General features: G+C 40.0%; 1 protein-coding gene across 2 annotated transcripts in view; it reads left to right on the forward strand.

Moving 5' to 3' along the window:
* Positions 1-16391, forward strand: part of LOC129768851 (ceramide transfer protein) — a 56521-nt gene that overhangs the window by 38597 nt on the left and 1533 nt on the right. For both annotated transcript variants that reach the window (XM_055770788.1, XM_055770789.1), the window contains 2 exons: positions 3260-3376; positions 3431-3985. In XM_055770788.1, the coding sequence (XP_055626763.1) occupies positions 3260-3376; positions 3431-3985 (672 nt within the window). The remainder of the gene's footprint in view (positions 1-3259; positions 3377-3430; positions 3986-16391) is intronic.

Here is a 16391-nt window from a genome sequence, read left to right on the forward strand (position 1 = left end):
CAATTGTTTATCTAATGAAAAACAACATTTTGTTAGTTGCGATAGATGCGTAGAAATATTCCCTATCAAGTGATGCAAACATCTCTCCTATCCAGTACGAAATGTTCGAGCTATAAGCATTCGAAATCTTTCATTTTTTCCTGCATGTTCTGTGTTTAGGTTTTCATTTTACCCTCCATATATTCCGGTTAGACGTAGTCCCACGTCAAAAAAACTAAGCATGGAAACAGAAGTGAAATCTTCACATCTTCACTTATAAATTTAGTTGTCCTCTTAAAAATAAACGTAGTTTTCTTCTAATTTCTTCTGCATGTTAAACTCACGCATGAATCGAGTTGTAGGTTCGTGCTGGGTGTAATTCCTGGGCCTCAGAGCTGGATCAAAAACCCTCCGCCGACGAAGAGAAACGGGGCTGGTGTTAAAATATATCCGTTCGTAGAGACTCGGACTTCTTATCCGTCCGCTCAATAGTTTACAGAAGAGTCATATCCGCGATTCTGTGTCTACTTCTGATAGTATCCAGGTCTAATAAACTGCAGAGATCTTCGTATACTGGCAGGTGTTTTTCTCTCCATCCTAAATTCCTCAGCGCAAACTTCAGGAACTTTTTCTGGACATTTTCTAATCATTGGACATGCAGATCGTATTGCGGTCGCCACACTACACTCGCAAAGTCGAGTTTAGAAAAAAAAATATATATAATATATATATATATATATTCCGCTGTTACTTTGATTTTTTTTAGTCGGACCCATCTGAGGAGCACAAATTGAACCAATGAAAACGAGGCACATAGTGCATTTGAACAATGCTTCACATTTCACAATGATTCAATTGTTTATCTCAAGAAAAATAAAATGTTATTCATTACGTATTACGTAGAAATATTTCCTATCAATTGTTGCAAACATTTTTGCAATCTATTTAGAAATGCACGAGTTATAAGCGTTCGAAATCTTTCATTTTTTCCTACTTGTTCAGTGCCTATATTTTTGCATTTTACCCCGTATATCTTCCGACCTAGTTGATGGGGCTTACCCGTTCCTGATCGAAATGTTTTCCACCGTAGGTATGCGACGGCCCAGAAGAATTCTTGAAGTGGTGAATCACACCGACGTAAACGTATTTGTTGGCTGCGTGTTGGGTAGTTTTCCAGTAACTTGAATGACGTTGTCACAAAACGACGATTTTCCAATTTTTCTTCACGGAAAAATAATGACATCTGACTTCTGTGGTTTTCCAAACGAATATATTTCTCGTAGCCTACTCGCAGTTACAATATTCAAAAAAAAAAAAAAAAACGAAAAATTCATGGCATACTTCAACATTCTGGCCACCTTGAACTGGTTTAGCTTGTTCAATTCTATTCAGGGGTTAGACATCAATTGAATATAGGCTACCCAAATTCAAAATCAATATGGCGTCATTTGTTTATCAACATATCATTTACGAGGATTGAAATCGAAAAATGCGCTGCTTTATTCTAACTGCATGAGCGATTTTCATATTCCGGTTTCACATGGAGGTGTTCACATTTAACATGGAGTTTAAAGTTAGCCACTATTCGACTATATAACCGCACCGAGTTGTACACAACAGTAATTGATTGAACCAAAATGTCAGTAAACCGCAGCAATATTGGGTACACTGGCAATATGAGGGATTTGACGTTTTAGTCGTACCCCTGATTCTATTACTAATTACTTAATACTAAATGAAACACAAATTTCTGCATTACTCGAGAATTAATCAAGCAAATGAAATCAAATTTGAAATGCGAAGGTTTTAGGGGACACGAAACGTTTTTATGGTGAATAAACACTCCTCCCTTCTCTCTGTTACAAATGAAGCATACATTTCTGCAAAATTTAAGAGTGCCACGTAAAAAAAACCGCGTAAATTCCGGAATCCGCGTAAAAAAACGCTTAATTTCCAAAAACCGCGCATAAAAAAACCGCGTAAAAAGCGACTTCGGTGTATTATCATAAACGGGAAATGAACATTGTCCATCAGAACTAGAGTTAATTTTCGATAAAATATGTCTGAATAAGAACTGATCATGTTATTGGCGGTGAATGGCATATACACCGGAAGAATACTAAAAATAATTGGTTATGTTATTCGTTGCACATTTTCGCAGGAACTACGCTCGGAAGGTTTTGGATAGTTCTTCAGCAAGTTGAGCCCCGGCCGAACTAGGCCACCGACAATGAAATTTCCTTCTGGTTCACGTAGGTTCCTGTGGACTACTCTAAAAATCATTTTATAACTTTGATACTATCGTTTTCAATGTCGACGCTCTCCAAACGGAAAATTCAGTGTCAGTCTCCTAGGGTTGACGCAGGGCTCAGTGTATTCACACGTTCGTCGCCCAACGCGACGTTTCTTAGTTTCTTGCGTGGCCCAATTTGCGGATAAATAATTAAATGAAGATCGAACTTAGTTTGTAGACAACTTTTACATGATCAAGCAATATTTTGTTTCATTTGTAGACGAGTTGACAACAATAACACACGCTAAAGTCATATAAAAACTGCAGTACAAACCATTCGTAATATAAATTAATAAAAAGTATACTATAAGCATTATAACAATATCATTATAATTTTAATATTTTTCTACATATCCTATAGATACAAGTATGTGTCCATTGTATCAAATTCCTATTAGAAATTGTATTCAATTTGAACGAGGAAAGTGACGAGGCATTACAGTACTCTTCTAGAGCAGACGGACACATTCCACGTTGGTGCGGAAGTGAAAAAAAAATCGCTATTAAAAACCTCAGGAATATGTATCTTAGTAAGGTTTTGATCATTGGCAGTCTGATAGAATAGTAACTCACGTCATTGCCGTGGAATTTGATATGAATTTTATAATTCATCTCTTCTTATTCATACGCTTTGTATTATGGAAATAATAACAATCAATGGTTGCAATGATGGTTCGAACGAAGAACAATTTAATTACGTACATCCTTTCACATTCCAAAACGTTCAATTCAAATGTATAGTTAAAATCGATATCTTCAAATCGCAATGGCGAGATGTCGTGTTTTAAATGCAGTTATACAACCCTCATCATTTTACTTATCGCTCATGAATACTCGTATGGCGTGAAGTTCTCGCTACGGTCTCTCACTATTTATGGGTCAATTATTTCACCGTGACAGTAACGTGAAATTAAGTTGTGCGCTTTTGGTTTAATAATGAAGTGTAGTAACCAACTAAATGTTTTGTGTTCTTTCGTACAATTTCAGGAAGGACCCCATTCTACGATTCCAGAGGATGAATTTTTCGACGCCGTAGAGACCGGACTTGATAAGATCGAGGAGGATCGACAGTTACGCGTACGACTTAAATTCCAAACGCAACAGGTATAAATAATTGTTTCCTTTTTGAGCTTTCAACAAGAAATTATATTCTCGCAGTCACAAATAAGTACGAATAGTTCCGTTTTCACCACCAACCAAGTGACTGACGATGATAAGCAACAAGCGGAGGACTTTGGCACAGGTGCACAGGCTCGCGGTCACAAGCTATGGCCCGAAATCGACAAAATCTGCACGGAACAGTTGTTTCAAGCTCGACAAGGCGTTGGGGATAGTGGCAATGGATGGCAACTGTTTGCCGACGAGGGTGAGATGAAAATGTACCGACGAGAGGAGGAAGTTGACGGCATGGTAATTGATCCACTGAAATCTTGTCACGTGGTCCAGGGCGTGACGGCACGGGAAATGTGCCACTACTTCTTCGATCCGGCATATCGGAACGACTGGGAAACAACGCTGGAGAGTGTGCAGATAGTAGACAGCGTCGCGCCGGACACGATGGTCTTCTTGCAGACGTACAAACGTATTTGGCCGGCCAGCCAGCGCGATGCATTGTTTTGGTCTCACATGCGCAAGATCAACGATGATGCAGACCCGGAAGCGCACGATGTGTGGGTAGTGTGTAATCATTCCAATCAAAATGAAGAGTATCCGGTAAGTAATTACAGTCTTGATCCATAACAGAAAACATAGCGTGACATTAGACTATCTTGATAACTCTCAGTTCTGATCTAATAAATTAATAGGATTTCCGTGGTTGTCTGTTGGTTCGATCATTATGTCATTGAAGGTGAATAATCGCATGACAAACTTCAAAAATCTCCGGCCTGTAGGAAATTGCATAGGAAATGAATTGTGATTGTGAATGCTGACCATGATATATGTTTATCTGCAGGAACCGAAAAGAATACTCAGCCTTGTCATATGAATAATACGTTTTTGCAAGTTTCAGCGAAAAAGGAAATAAAGATCGGGCATTAGACCATGAAATTTTATGAAATCCACCATCTCCAAGGCACATTTGTTCAAGCTTTACATAGCTGATTTTAAGACTATTGGAGCGTTGTCCTCATCAAATATTATTATCTTTCTTATATCGAGGTTTTCAAGAAGAGCGCTACAAAAGTTTTTTTTTAATAAAACAAAAACGGTTTTGGATATCAATGAAATTCTTTATTCATGTGAAAGTACATTTGATGCTTGCAGAAGTCCAGATGCTGAACCCAATTTTCGACGGTTGTCAAGCATAAATTTATTGTCACTAAGGGTGCTAAGGGTGCAGTTTGGACTTCGTCGGAATTCAAAATCATTCTGGGGATTCGTAAATAGTAAACGAAAAAACCTGTCTGTTCCGATCAATGTTATTTATGATGGGAAAGAATCCGAAAGCGAAGCAGAAGCAGGTGATTTTTTTGCGAAGCACTTAGCCAACGTCCGATAGAGAGGCAGAGTATGCCGCGTCAAGTGTTCTGCTAGATGCAGTAGCTATTGACACGTTTGAAATATCGCCCGCAATAATTATCGATGCGTCCAAAAAGTTGAATAGTTCCTATGCTCCTGGTTCAGATGGCATACCCGCTGTTGTTTTCCGTCATTGTGCAAGAGCAATAGCCGAACCACTAGCCTTCATTTTCAACCGTTCTTTAGAGCGAGGAGAGTTCTCAATGTGTTGGAAAATGTCTTATATGTTTCCTGTGCACAAACGTGGCGACCGGCGTGATGTAAAAAAAACTATCGTGGGATAACTAGCCTCTCTGCAGCATCAAAACTTTTCGAAACTATAGTCAGCGGAAAAATTTTGAGAGCCACGAAGACCCATATTTCATCCGATCAACATGAATTCATCCCTGGTAGGTCCGTAATTACCAACTTGCTGGATTTTACTACCACCTGTTTGGTGGCAATGGAATGAAAAGCCCAGGTTGATGTTATTTATACGGACCTAAAAGCGGCCTTCGATTTATTAGATCACAAAATTCTACTCTGCAAACTAGTCCGATTGGGAGCCTCTAACAGACTGGTATCATGGCTTTCATCATACTTAATTGGCAGGACGCTGCACGTTAAGAAGGGAAAATGCATTTAATCATCATTTACTAACACGACCGGTTTCCCAATGATCGAAGCAACCTGGGACCGCAACTGTTCGTCATATTCTTTAATGATGCTGCGTCTTCACTTGGTTATAGATGTAAACTTGTATATGCCGACGACTCAAAGATCTACGTTGTGGTGAGCTGCGTCGAAGATTGTCTTCATCTACAAAATCTGCTGAATACGGGTGTCGCAAGAATAAACTTGTCATCAGCATCGCAAAATGTCATGTTATGACCTTCCATCGTTCTTTGGATCCGATTATTTTCAATTACTACATCGACAATACGATTCTTAACAGAATGAATCAGGTGCAGATCTTGGTGTTATATTGGAGTCAAAGCTTTCTTTCAACTCACACTATGCATCGGTGATCTCGAGACGAATCGATAACATGGTTTCATCTCTAAAATTTCCAAGGATTTCACGGACCCACACTGCATGAAGTTGTTATATTGCTCTACCGTACGAACAATTTTAGAAAATGCTTCAGTTGTATGGGCACCGAACGATGTAACGTGGAATCTAAGAATCGAGAAGGTCCAAAAAAAATCCATACGTATGACGTTGCGAAATCTATCATGGCGCGATCCTTTGAACCTTCCAGCATATCCAGATAGATGCCAACTGATTGGTCTTGAAACGCTCGAACGGAGGCGCAAGATACAACAGGCTACTTTTATTTGTAAACTGCTAGTCAATGAAGTTGATTGCGTTTCGCGCGTCAAGCAGGATTCTGAGACAACGGTGCAACCGAACTTCCATCGTACTCGGTACGGATACAACCAATCCATTAGCGCAATAATTCGTATGTTTATTATTCGTCGAATCCGCGTTTGATTTTGATATATCCCAAATGAATTTCTAAGTAGAATAAGAAGACTAAACTTTAATTGAGTGACGGAATATGTAGTATATTAAGACAATTTATGTCAGATAAATTTAATGTAAACAATATCCTGAAAGTCACCCTGGCTCTGCGGTCGTGGTCGATGAAAGAGCCTTCCAACCTGTACTGACAGTTAATCACGATTTGGCTTCTACGCTACGAATTTATCATCAAAACTTTCGTGGCCTGAGGACAAAAGACGGGTGGGTAATGTCCGGGGACATAACCGGAGTGACGTAGGACTATACAAAGGGGACAGCTTTTGTTAAATATATATTTTAAATATATTGTTTTATTTTCTTCTCCTACGTGAATACCTACCTATCTACCTGAAAAATGGATTAGTTTACTGTTTACTCTTTATGAATATGTTGATGGTTCTGAAAAGAACCTTTGGTGTTGTGTTTTTGTTATCACTCGATATTCCCATCTTGTTCGGTTAAACCTTCCTGTTTAGCTATTGCGTTTGCCACTCGCCACAGCTTTCACAGTTGGAAAATTTCTTCCCATCCAGCTTGGGACATGTCGTTCAGTAAATTACATTTAATGCAACGTGCCGGAGAAACACTTTGCCACTCACTGAAACTAATTGTTGCCTTGAAGCTGCTCTGTTCTTGATGCGGGTTTTCTGATTGTCGTGAGCAGCTTTGCAAGCCAACTCGAGCACTCCGACGGCCGAAACTCTATAATCGCTGTTAGGTATACTGGTGCTCCGGCACCAATCCGTTCGGCCTAGTTACCCTTGCGGAACAATCAGTGAATGCGACCAACAGGGAACTGGAGACCTGCACGGTTCGAGTGAGACTTTGCCTTTCCCTTAACTTGTCCTCCTTTGTTACGTCCACGATGTCGATGCCTTACAACCACACGGGTTTACGGTTTGAAAGAAAATAAGATATTTTTTTGGGGTCCGCGTGTTTTATACTCTAGCGGTACACACTCACAGGATAGAGACAAATCGGCAGACTCAGCCAGAGGGGCGAGTCCAACGAGACGAACGAATGAGCGTTGAAAGGGAGCGATGGCAAAAAAAATAGATTCATTACGATTTGTTCGCTCGTTGGATTCACATGCAGGCTAAAAAGGGTCCTTTTCAGCATCACAAAATTATCTTCAATCTAAAGAGCTTTAAAATCAGATAAGAGTGTATAGATCACGTTGGCCATGCTTCACTGTCAATTTTTCGTAAATTTGGAAAAATGTCGTCGAACGAAAAAGAGCGTCGTGAATTAATCCTGTGCACTCATTTCGAGTATCCGGAGTTGTCACATCGGGACATCGGTAAGATGCTGGGAATCGTCCAATCCACGGTCAGCAGAGTACTAAAACTATACTTCGAGAACCTAACCATCGACCGGAAGGTGAAGAACGGCAAAAATGGATGCTCCGTCAGTGAAAAAGATCACAAGAGCGTAGTTAAGCAATTTAGACGTGATCCGAGAAGTTCGGTCCGGGATGTCGCCAATAAGCTGAATTTGTCAAGTTCATTCGTCCAGCGGACCAAGCAGCGGGAGGGCCTGCGTACATACATGGTTCAGAAGGCTCCTAACCGCGACGAAAGGCAAAACATGGTGGGCAAGACGCGAGCCCGGAAGCTGTACACCGAAATGCTGACGAAGCCGCATTGCCTGGTAATGGACGACGAAACCTACGTCAAAGCGGACTTTCGTCAGCTGCCGGGCCTGTTGTTCTTCTCCGCAGAGGACAAATTCAGCGTTCCGGAGGAGATTCGCAAGCAGAAACTATCCAAGTTTGCCAAAAAGTACATGGTGTGGCAAGCGATCTGCTCTTGCGGAAAGCGGAGCGCCCCCTTCGTGATGACCGGCACGGTAAACGGGCAGGTTTACCTTAAGGAGTGCCTACAGAAGCGCTTACTACCACTATTGAAGCAGCACGAGGGCCCGACCATCTTCTGGCCGGATCTCGCTTCGTGCCACTATTCAAAGGACGTGTTGGAGTGGTACAAAGCCAACGGGGTCACCTTCGTGCCAAAGGAAATGAACCCGCCCAACGCGCCGGAGCTTCGCCCAATAGAGAAATATTGGGCGATTATGAAGCAGGCCCTCCGGAAGAACTCAAAAGTTGTCAAATCGGAGACGGACTTCAAGAGAAATTGGATTTCTGTTCAAAAAAACTACAACCTGACGTTGTACAGAACCTTATGGACGGGGTAAAGAGGAAGGTACGAGCATACGGGCTTGGGCTCGAAGTATGAAAAATGGAAAATGTCAAAAGTTGTTTAATAGTTTTTATTTTACTGTCTAAAATTTTCAAAAGGATCGGTCTACTGGGCGAATTTCTACAGCGTTTTTTTGTGATGCAATTTGATGTGACACACCCTTTATATAACGCCGGCTAGGTGGACAGGTGCACTGGTACTAACGCGCTCGGCCTAGCTACCCTTGCGGGGAACTCCAGATCAACACGGTTCGAGCGGGATTTTGCCATTCCCTTCACTTTTCCTCCTTTACCATGTCCAGACATGGCTGCTTGGGTTGGTTTGTTGATGTGTTGTGATGCGAACCGATGTGGTGTACGGTTTGAATGAGAATGATCGTTACAGCAGCGGAGCGGGGATTTTTAAGCTGACTGGCTGGCTCGAGAATTACGCATGTGTGAGACTGCGACCAATGTTTCCCTCATTTTTTTGACGTGGGACTACGTCTAACCGGAATATATGGAGGGTAAAATGAAAACCTAAACACAGAACATGCAGGAAAAAATGAAAGATTTCGAATGCTTATAGCTCGAACATTTCGTACTGGACCTATCCAGATGTTTGCATCACTTGATAGGGAATATTTCTACGCATCTATCGCAACTAACAAAATGTTGTTTTTCATTAGATAAACAATTGAATAACTGTAAAATATTAGGCGTTATCTAAACGCCCGAACTGCATCGTTTTGATTGGCCCGATTTACGGTTTCCCTAACACAGCCATCAAAACCAAGCAGCCTTGGGGAAATCGGCATTGCAAATACATGAAAGTAGGGGGACTTTTGTTCTCATCGAAAAATGTTCCCTAACACAGACTTTAAAACCAAGCAGCGAAATCGGCATTGCAAGCACACGAAAGAGCCTAGAGGCGAGTGAACTGAAAAGTTTAAACCCTCTTAAAGCCAAAAAGAAGAAAAAGAACACACGAAAGTAGGGGGAGCTTTTGTTTCCACCGAAATGTGTTCCCTAATAGAGATTTCTAAACCAAGGTGCCTGGAGAAATCGGTATTTCAAATTCATGCAAGTCGGGGGTATTTTTGTTCCGACTGGAATGTGTTTCCCTAACACAGACTTCAAATTCATGAAGCGTGGGGAAATCGGCATTGCGAATTCATACAAATCGGGGGTATTTTTGTTCCGATTGAAATGTCTTTCCCTAACACAGACTTCAAAACCGAGGTTTCTCGGGAAATCGGCTCTGCAAATAAATGCAAACTGCGAGTACTTTTGTCCTCGCTTGCCTTTATGCAGACTGGAATATGTCTGTCCTAACATGATCTTCTAAACTTAGGAACCTGGGAAAATCGTGCAGCCACTAGAAGCGAATGAACTTCCCAGTTTCAAGCAAATTCGAGATTCGAGAAGTATGTACACTTTTGGGATGTAAACTTCAGAGGGAAATGTAAAATAAAATAATCGTATGATAATTTTTTTTTTGTCTTTATTGGAAAGATTTTCAGCCTTAGGCTGGTTCATCAAACGTTTGATAATTCTTCCGTACATATATTTTGTTCTAGTCATCATACCAAACGTAAAAGGTCCGTCATTAAATTTACTTGTAACGAAGAACAACCAATCACAATAAATGAATTGACTTTACACGGCATTTGTTCATTTTTTTCACTCACAGAGCAAATATATTGAACTCAATTGAATTTGGAAACTGTTTCATTCAATCAAGAATTTAATCAATACAAACGAATGATTGCTAAGCTAAGGTAGTTCCACGTGAACCTTGCGGTTATATCATAGATATAATCCACTATTTTTTTCTTTTTCCTTTCCAATCGTGCTTCATTGTATTTCGCTGCTACTCTGGTTGCCCGTTTTGGTCGGTACGATTTGAGAAGCACAAAATGGACCAATCAAAAATGGGCACATAGTGCATTTGGACAATGCTTGATATTTCACAATTATTCAATTATTTATCTCAAGAAAAATGAAATGTTATTCGTTATGATAGATGCGTAGATATATTTCCTATCAATTGATGCAAAAACCTTTGCGATCTATTGAGAAATGCTCGAGTTATAAGTGTTCCAAATCTTGCATTTTTTCCTACTTGTTCAGTGCCTAGATTTCCATTTCACCCCCTATATCTTCCGGTTAGACGTAGTCCTACGTCAAAAATTGATCAGGTGTTCCTCGCTACCAGGGCTCTGCATAGTCATAGTCAACTGAGGATAGTCAGCTGACTATCTTACTGACTATATCCCACTGAGATATCTTCCGATCTGTTAAGAAATGTTCGAGTTATAAGCATTCGAAATATGGAATAAATGAATAAATAAATAAATGATTAAATGTATGGGAAAAAGGAAATTCTTCCAGATTTCATGAATTTAAACCGTTTAGCCAAAACACCAAAAATTACCCCCGACTTGCATATATTTGCAAAGCGGATTCCCCTAGGCACATTAATTCTGAAGTCCGTGTTACTGAAACACAGCTCAGTGGGAAAAAAATCCCCGAACTTGCATGTTTTGACGAAGCATATGACGGATTCCCCCAGACACACTTAGAGATTAGCGAATTGTTATGTATAGCATATCAAACAAATCTTAGAGAATTTCCGATTCGATTGGTATGCAAATCATGAGAATTCGTTCACAGTGAAAATAGTTATTAACGTGAATTTTATTTCATAAAAACGTGACCTGTTTTCTGATTTGACACCCTTCCTGAAAGACGTAGAAAGACGTAGACGTAGAAATAAAGTTAACGTTAATAACTATTTTCACTGTGAACGAATTCTCATCATTTGCATACCAGTCGAATCGGAAATTCTTTAAGATTTGTTTGATCTATATATATATATATAAATGGATTTCTGTCTGTCTGTCTGATTCTTATGGACTCGGAAACAACTGAACCGATCAACATGAAAATTGGTATGTAGGGGTTTTTAGGGCTGAGGAAGGTTTACGTGATAGTTTAAGACCCCTCCACCTTATTAAGCCTATTTAGCCTTATTAAGCTGTCTGTCTGTCTGATTCTTATGGTCTCGGAAACAACTGAACCGATCAACATGAAAATTGGTATGTAGGGGTTTTTAGGGCTGATGAAGGTTTTCGTGATAGTTTAAGACCCCTCCACCTTATTTAGCAAACTGAACCAAATTTGGCATGTGGAGGTTTTAGGGGGGCAAGAAACATTTCTAACATGGCTCAACACCCCTCCCACCTTTCTGAGGGGGGAGGGCTGCCATACAAACAAAACACAAACTGAATTCCCATATGTTCTACAATTACATAGTGACAAGTGCTGTTAGTCCATTTGATGTTTGCGCTAGGAAGGAATTGTCCGATTTAGAGCTGTCTTTATTATATCATATTTTCTGTATAAAACATTTATTCCATGTAACGGAGAAACATGTTATTTGCAAGTGGTTGAAAAATCTTGAACGAGAATTGTGTCTGAAAATAATCTGATATTATAATGATGCGTTTTATTAGAAATACTAGGAATTTTATAGTAAAAGGTAAATTCACCGGGTCGATTAGAATATCAATCAATGAACAGTTCTGCGATTGGGCTCATGAACTTGCACTTAGTAAGAAAACGTGAATGTTTGAAGGTATTGATAACAAAAAACAAATTTTGGGCGGAACGAAGTTTGCCGGGTCAGCTAGTATGCTATACATTACAATTCGCTAATCTCTAAACGGTTTAGATTCATGAAATCTGGAAGAACTTCCTTTTTTGCCATACATTTGTTCTGCCGGTTTGTGTGCTAACCCTACCCGTATTTAGAATGCTTATAACTCGAACATTTCTTAACAGATCGGAAAGATGTTTGCATCAATTGATAGGAAATATTTTCTCGCGTCTATCACAAATAATAAAATGTTATTTTTGATGAGATGAACAATTGAATAACTGTAAAATGTCAAGCGTTATCTAAATGCCCAAACTACCAAGTTTTGATTGGCCCGATTTACGGTTTCCCCAACACAGACTTCAAAATCGATGTACCTGTGGAAATCCGCTTTGCAAATATACATGCAAGTCGGGGGTATTTTTGTTCCCACCGAGCTGTGTTTCCCTAACACGGACTTCAAAATCAATGTGGCTGAGGGAATCCGTCATGTGCTTCGTCAAAACATGCAAGTTCGGGGAATTTTTTTTCCCACTGAGCTGTGTTTCCGTAACACGGACTTCAGAATTAATGTGCCTGGGGGAATCCGCTTTGCAAATATAAGCAAGTCGGGGGTAATTTTGACGTAGGACTACGTCTTTCATTTCTATACCGGGGTGTAAAATCAAAGTTTCGAAAACGAAAGCGTTACGCCGGAGACCGAGATTTTGAGCGTTAATAGATCCTAAACAATTGAACGAAATGGTATGATAAACACTTCATTCGAAAGATAAAATGTCTACGCGTTCTATACTTGTTACTTTTTGATCCAAAAACTTGTTTCAATAGTCTTAAAATTGCTTTCAAAACAGGCTATTGAAATCACCAATTGGTATATAAGCGAGCGCCGCTCGGAAATCCACTCAGTTCTAATTGAACAGCGATTGGAGCATGTTGTCGCTGTTGTGGTGAAGCTCTTCATTTATCATGAAAGCGCGGATGAACGGTGTCACCAAGAGCCTGTTTGTGCACCTTAGGCCAGAAGGCAATCCATCAGGAGGAGAGTGATGCCACAAACGATTCCCCGGGAAGACACACACACACGCTACACACACATACACGCGCGGAATTCTTTCCGTTTGGATGCCATTCAGCATCGAGAAAGTTCCGGAAAGATCTAATCATTTCTGCAAAATAATCTGCCAGTTCCTCTGGGAATTTAAAAATACATTCATGTGAAAGAGTTTATTTGAATGTTTTCTATTCATGTAACACTGTGACCAAATATTTTTCAATCAAGTACTATTAACAGGTGGTTATCGAGTTAGTATTAACCACTGGTGGGCTTCCAGTATCGAGGAAAATGTGGAAATATCTAATCGTTATTGAAAATAATCTACCAGTTCCTCTGGGAATTTAAAATTACATTCATGTGAAAGAGTTTATTTTAATGTTTTCTATCCATGTAACTTCTTCTTCTTCTTCAATGGCACTAATGTTCCTAGAGGAACTTCGCCGTCTCAACGTAGTATTACTTGCGTCATTTTTATTAGTACTTAGTTGAGATTTCTATGCCAAATAACACGCCTTGAATGCATTCTGAGTGGCAAGCTCTAGAATACGCGTGATCACAGTGCAAGTCGGAGGAAATTTCTTTGACGAAAAATTCCCCCGACCAGAACGGGAATTGAACCCGAACCCCCGGCATGTTAGTTATGACGCTAACCACTCGGCCACGGGAGCACTATCCATGTAACACTGTGACCAAATATGTTTCAATCAAGTGCTATTAACAAGTGGTTATCGAATTAGTATTAACCACTGGTGGGCTTCCAGTATCGAGGAAATATCTAATCGTTACTGGAAATATCTAATCGTTACTGAAAATAATCTGCCAGTTCCTCTGTGAATTTAAAATTACATTCATGTGAAAGAGTTTATTTGAATGTTTTCTATCCATGTAACACCGTGACCAAATACATTTGATTTTGTGGTTTTTCAATCAATCGCAATTAACAGGATAGCTTCTGAAGATTATTCTTCCCTATCAGTAGGATATTTCCGTATCCAACATTGTATGCGCCCGCAATCGATTATTGCTCAGTCGCCGAAAGTTCCGAGCTCAGAGAGTTCATTCCCCTCTAGTTTGCCTTTCAAATTGCCATCGTAAACCACACCTTCTCTCGATTCAATCACACACAAAAAGCATACTTAAGCGATATTCTGGTGGTGAGACACATTCATTTTTCGTGAGGACATCTCCAAGACAACATCGTTGCCTAACGTGCTGGAGGAGGTGGACGGCGAAGGATCGACACATACACGCGCAGAATTATTTCCGTTTGGATGCCATTCAGCATCGAGAAAGTTCCGGAAAGATCTAATCATTGCTGGAAAATAATCTGCCAGTTCCCCTGGGAATTTAAAAATACATTCATGTGAAAGAGTTTATTTGAATGTTTTCTATCCATGTAACACTGTGACCAAATATTTTTCAATCAAGTACTATTAACAGGTGGTTATCGAGTTAGTATTAACCACTGGTGGGCTTCCAGTATCGAGGAAAATGTGGAAATATCTAATCGTTGCTGGAAAATAATCTGCCAGTTCCCCTTGGAATTGAAAATTACATTCAAGCGAAAGAGTTTATTTTAATGTTTTCTATCCATAAAATATCCATATAATACATTTGGGTTTGTGATTTGTCAATCAAGTACAGTTAGCAGGTTAGCTTCTGAAGATTATTCTTCAGAACAAGGTTTTTCGTATCCTATATTGGATGCATAAAACCTTGTGCCTCCAACGTAACGCTCTCGTTTTCGAAGTCTCCCAAATATTCATTTATTCATTCATTCAAAATGGATTTAGATTCAACTTCGAACAAATGATCTCTAAATCAACGATAGTCCTACGTCACCCTTGTGGTTATACCATAGATATAACCCACTTCCTGTTTTTGGTGTTGAGTACTTTTGTACTCGCTTGTCGTTGTGCAGACCGGAATATGTTTCTCTAACACTTGCTTTTAAACTGCGAAGCCTGGGAAATCGTCATTTCAGATAATAGAGGTTAATGGACTTTTGCGGTTCGAGAACTACGTAAACATGAGATGTGCAATAATTTCAGAGAGAAATGTAATATACAATGATTGTTTGACGATTCTGCCGTTCAAATATTTTGGTAATCATCACATCAAACGTAAAAGGACGGTCATCAAATTTATTTGTAACGCAGAACATAATCTATTACAAAAATTTCGATGCAATCTAAAATAATATTCGAAGTGGTAAACAAGCGGGATTCCATAATATAATTGCGTAGTTCTACGTCGAAAATATGCGGTCGCGCTCTAGATTCAACCCCTTACAATGCTTTCCATTTCTCTAAAATCCGCGGACACGCCCACTATCACACACGGTCAAAACAAAACTACGAGTCCGATTCGGCTGAAATTTTGACAGTAGCCGTTTACGAGAATGTACTACACGACAAGTAATCTCTCTTGCGATACTGACACCATCGGGCGATGTACTTATCGGACCGCCCTCGTATTTTTCGTGGACGTGGCAACTTGAACGCGTCGAATCTTGGAGTGTTGTTGGACAACCGACTCTCCTTTAAACTGCAATACTCGGCTATTATTGACAAAGGCAACCGTCAATGAGGGTCCAAGTCGCCGAAGGTTTTGATGATCCGTTGTGTTTGCGTGCTCTTTACTGTTCGCTAGTCAGACCAATTCTGGAGTATGCATCTGTCGTCTGGTGTCCATTTGAAGCTGTGTGGATTGCAAGAATTGAGTCCGTACAAAGGAGGTTTGTGACGCGAGCGCTGAATAAGCTGCATTGGCGTGACCCGATGAATCTTCCACCTTATGAGGACCGATGCGCGCTGTTGCATATAGAATCCTTACAAATTCGCCGTGCTGTCAATCAAGATGTATTTGGAGCGAAGATCCTACGGGCTGAAATTGACAATTCTGAACTACTTATGCACTTGAACGAGTTCTGCGCTCTAGACAACTTATTTAAACTACACGCAGGAATACACGATATGGGTCATACGATCCTATTAATTTTATTTTTTAGACGTAGACTGTTGGGATTGGTGCTTTCAAACCATCTGGCGTATAGCTGAGAAGAACGTGGACTAGTATAAATTGATGTTGATTTACACAAAAGTAACTACTCCTTCGTTCAATGCGGCAGATCCTGTCGTTACATTTCACTACTTGCAAAAAGGCCCTGGGATGTCCTCACGTGACGAGCAAACCGAGCAAAAAT

Source organism: Toxorhynchites rutilus, chromosome 2 (assembly GCF_029784135.1).
Source record: "Toxorhynchites rutilus septentrionalis strain SRP chromosome 2, ASM2978413v1, whole genome shotgun sequence".
Taxonomy (NCBI): Eukaryota; Metazoa; Arthropoda; class Insecta; order Diptera; family Culicidae; genus Toxorhynchites; species Toxorhynchites rutilus.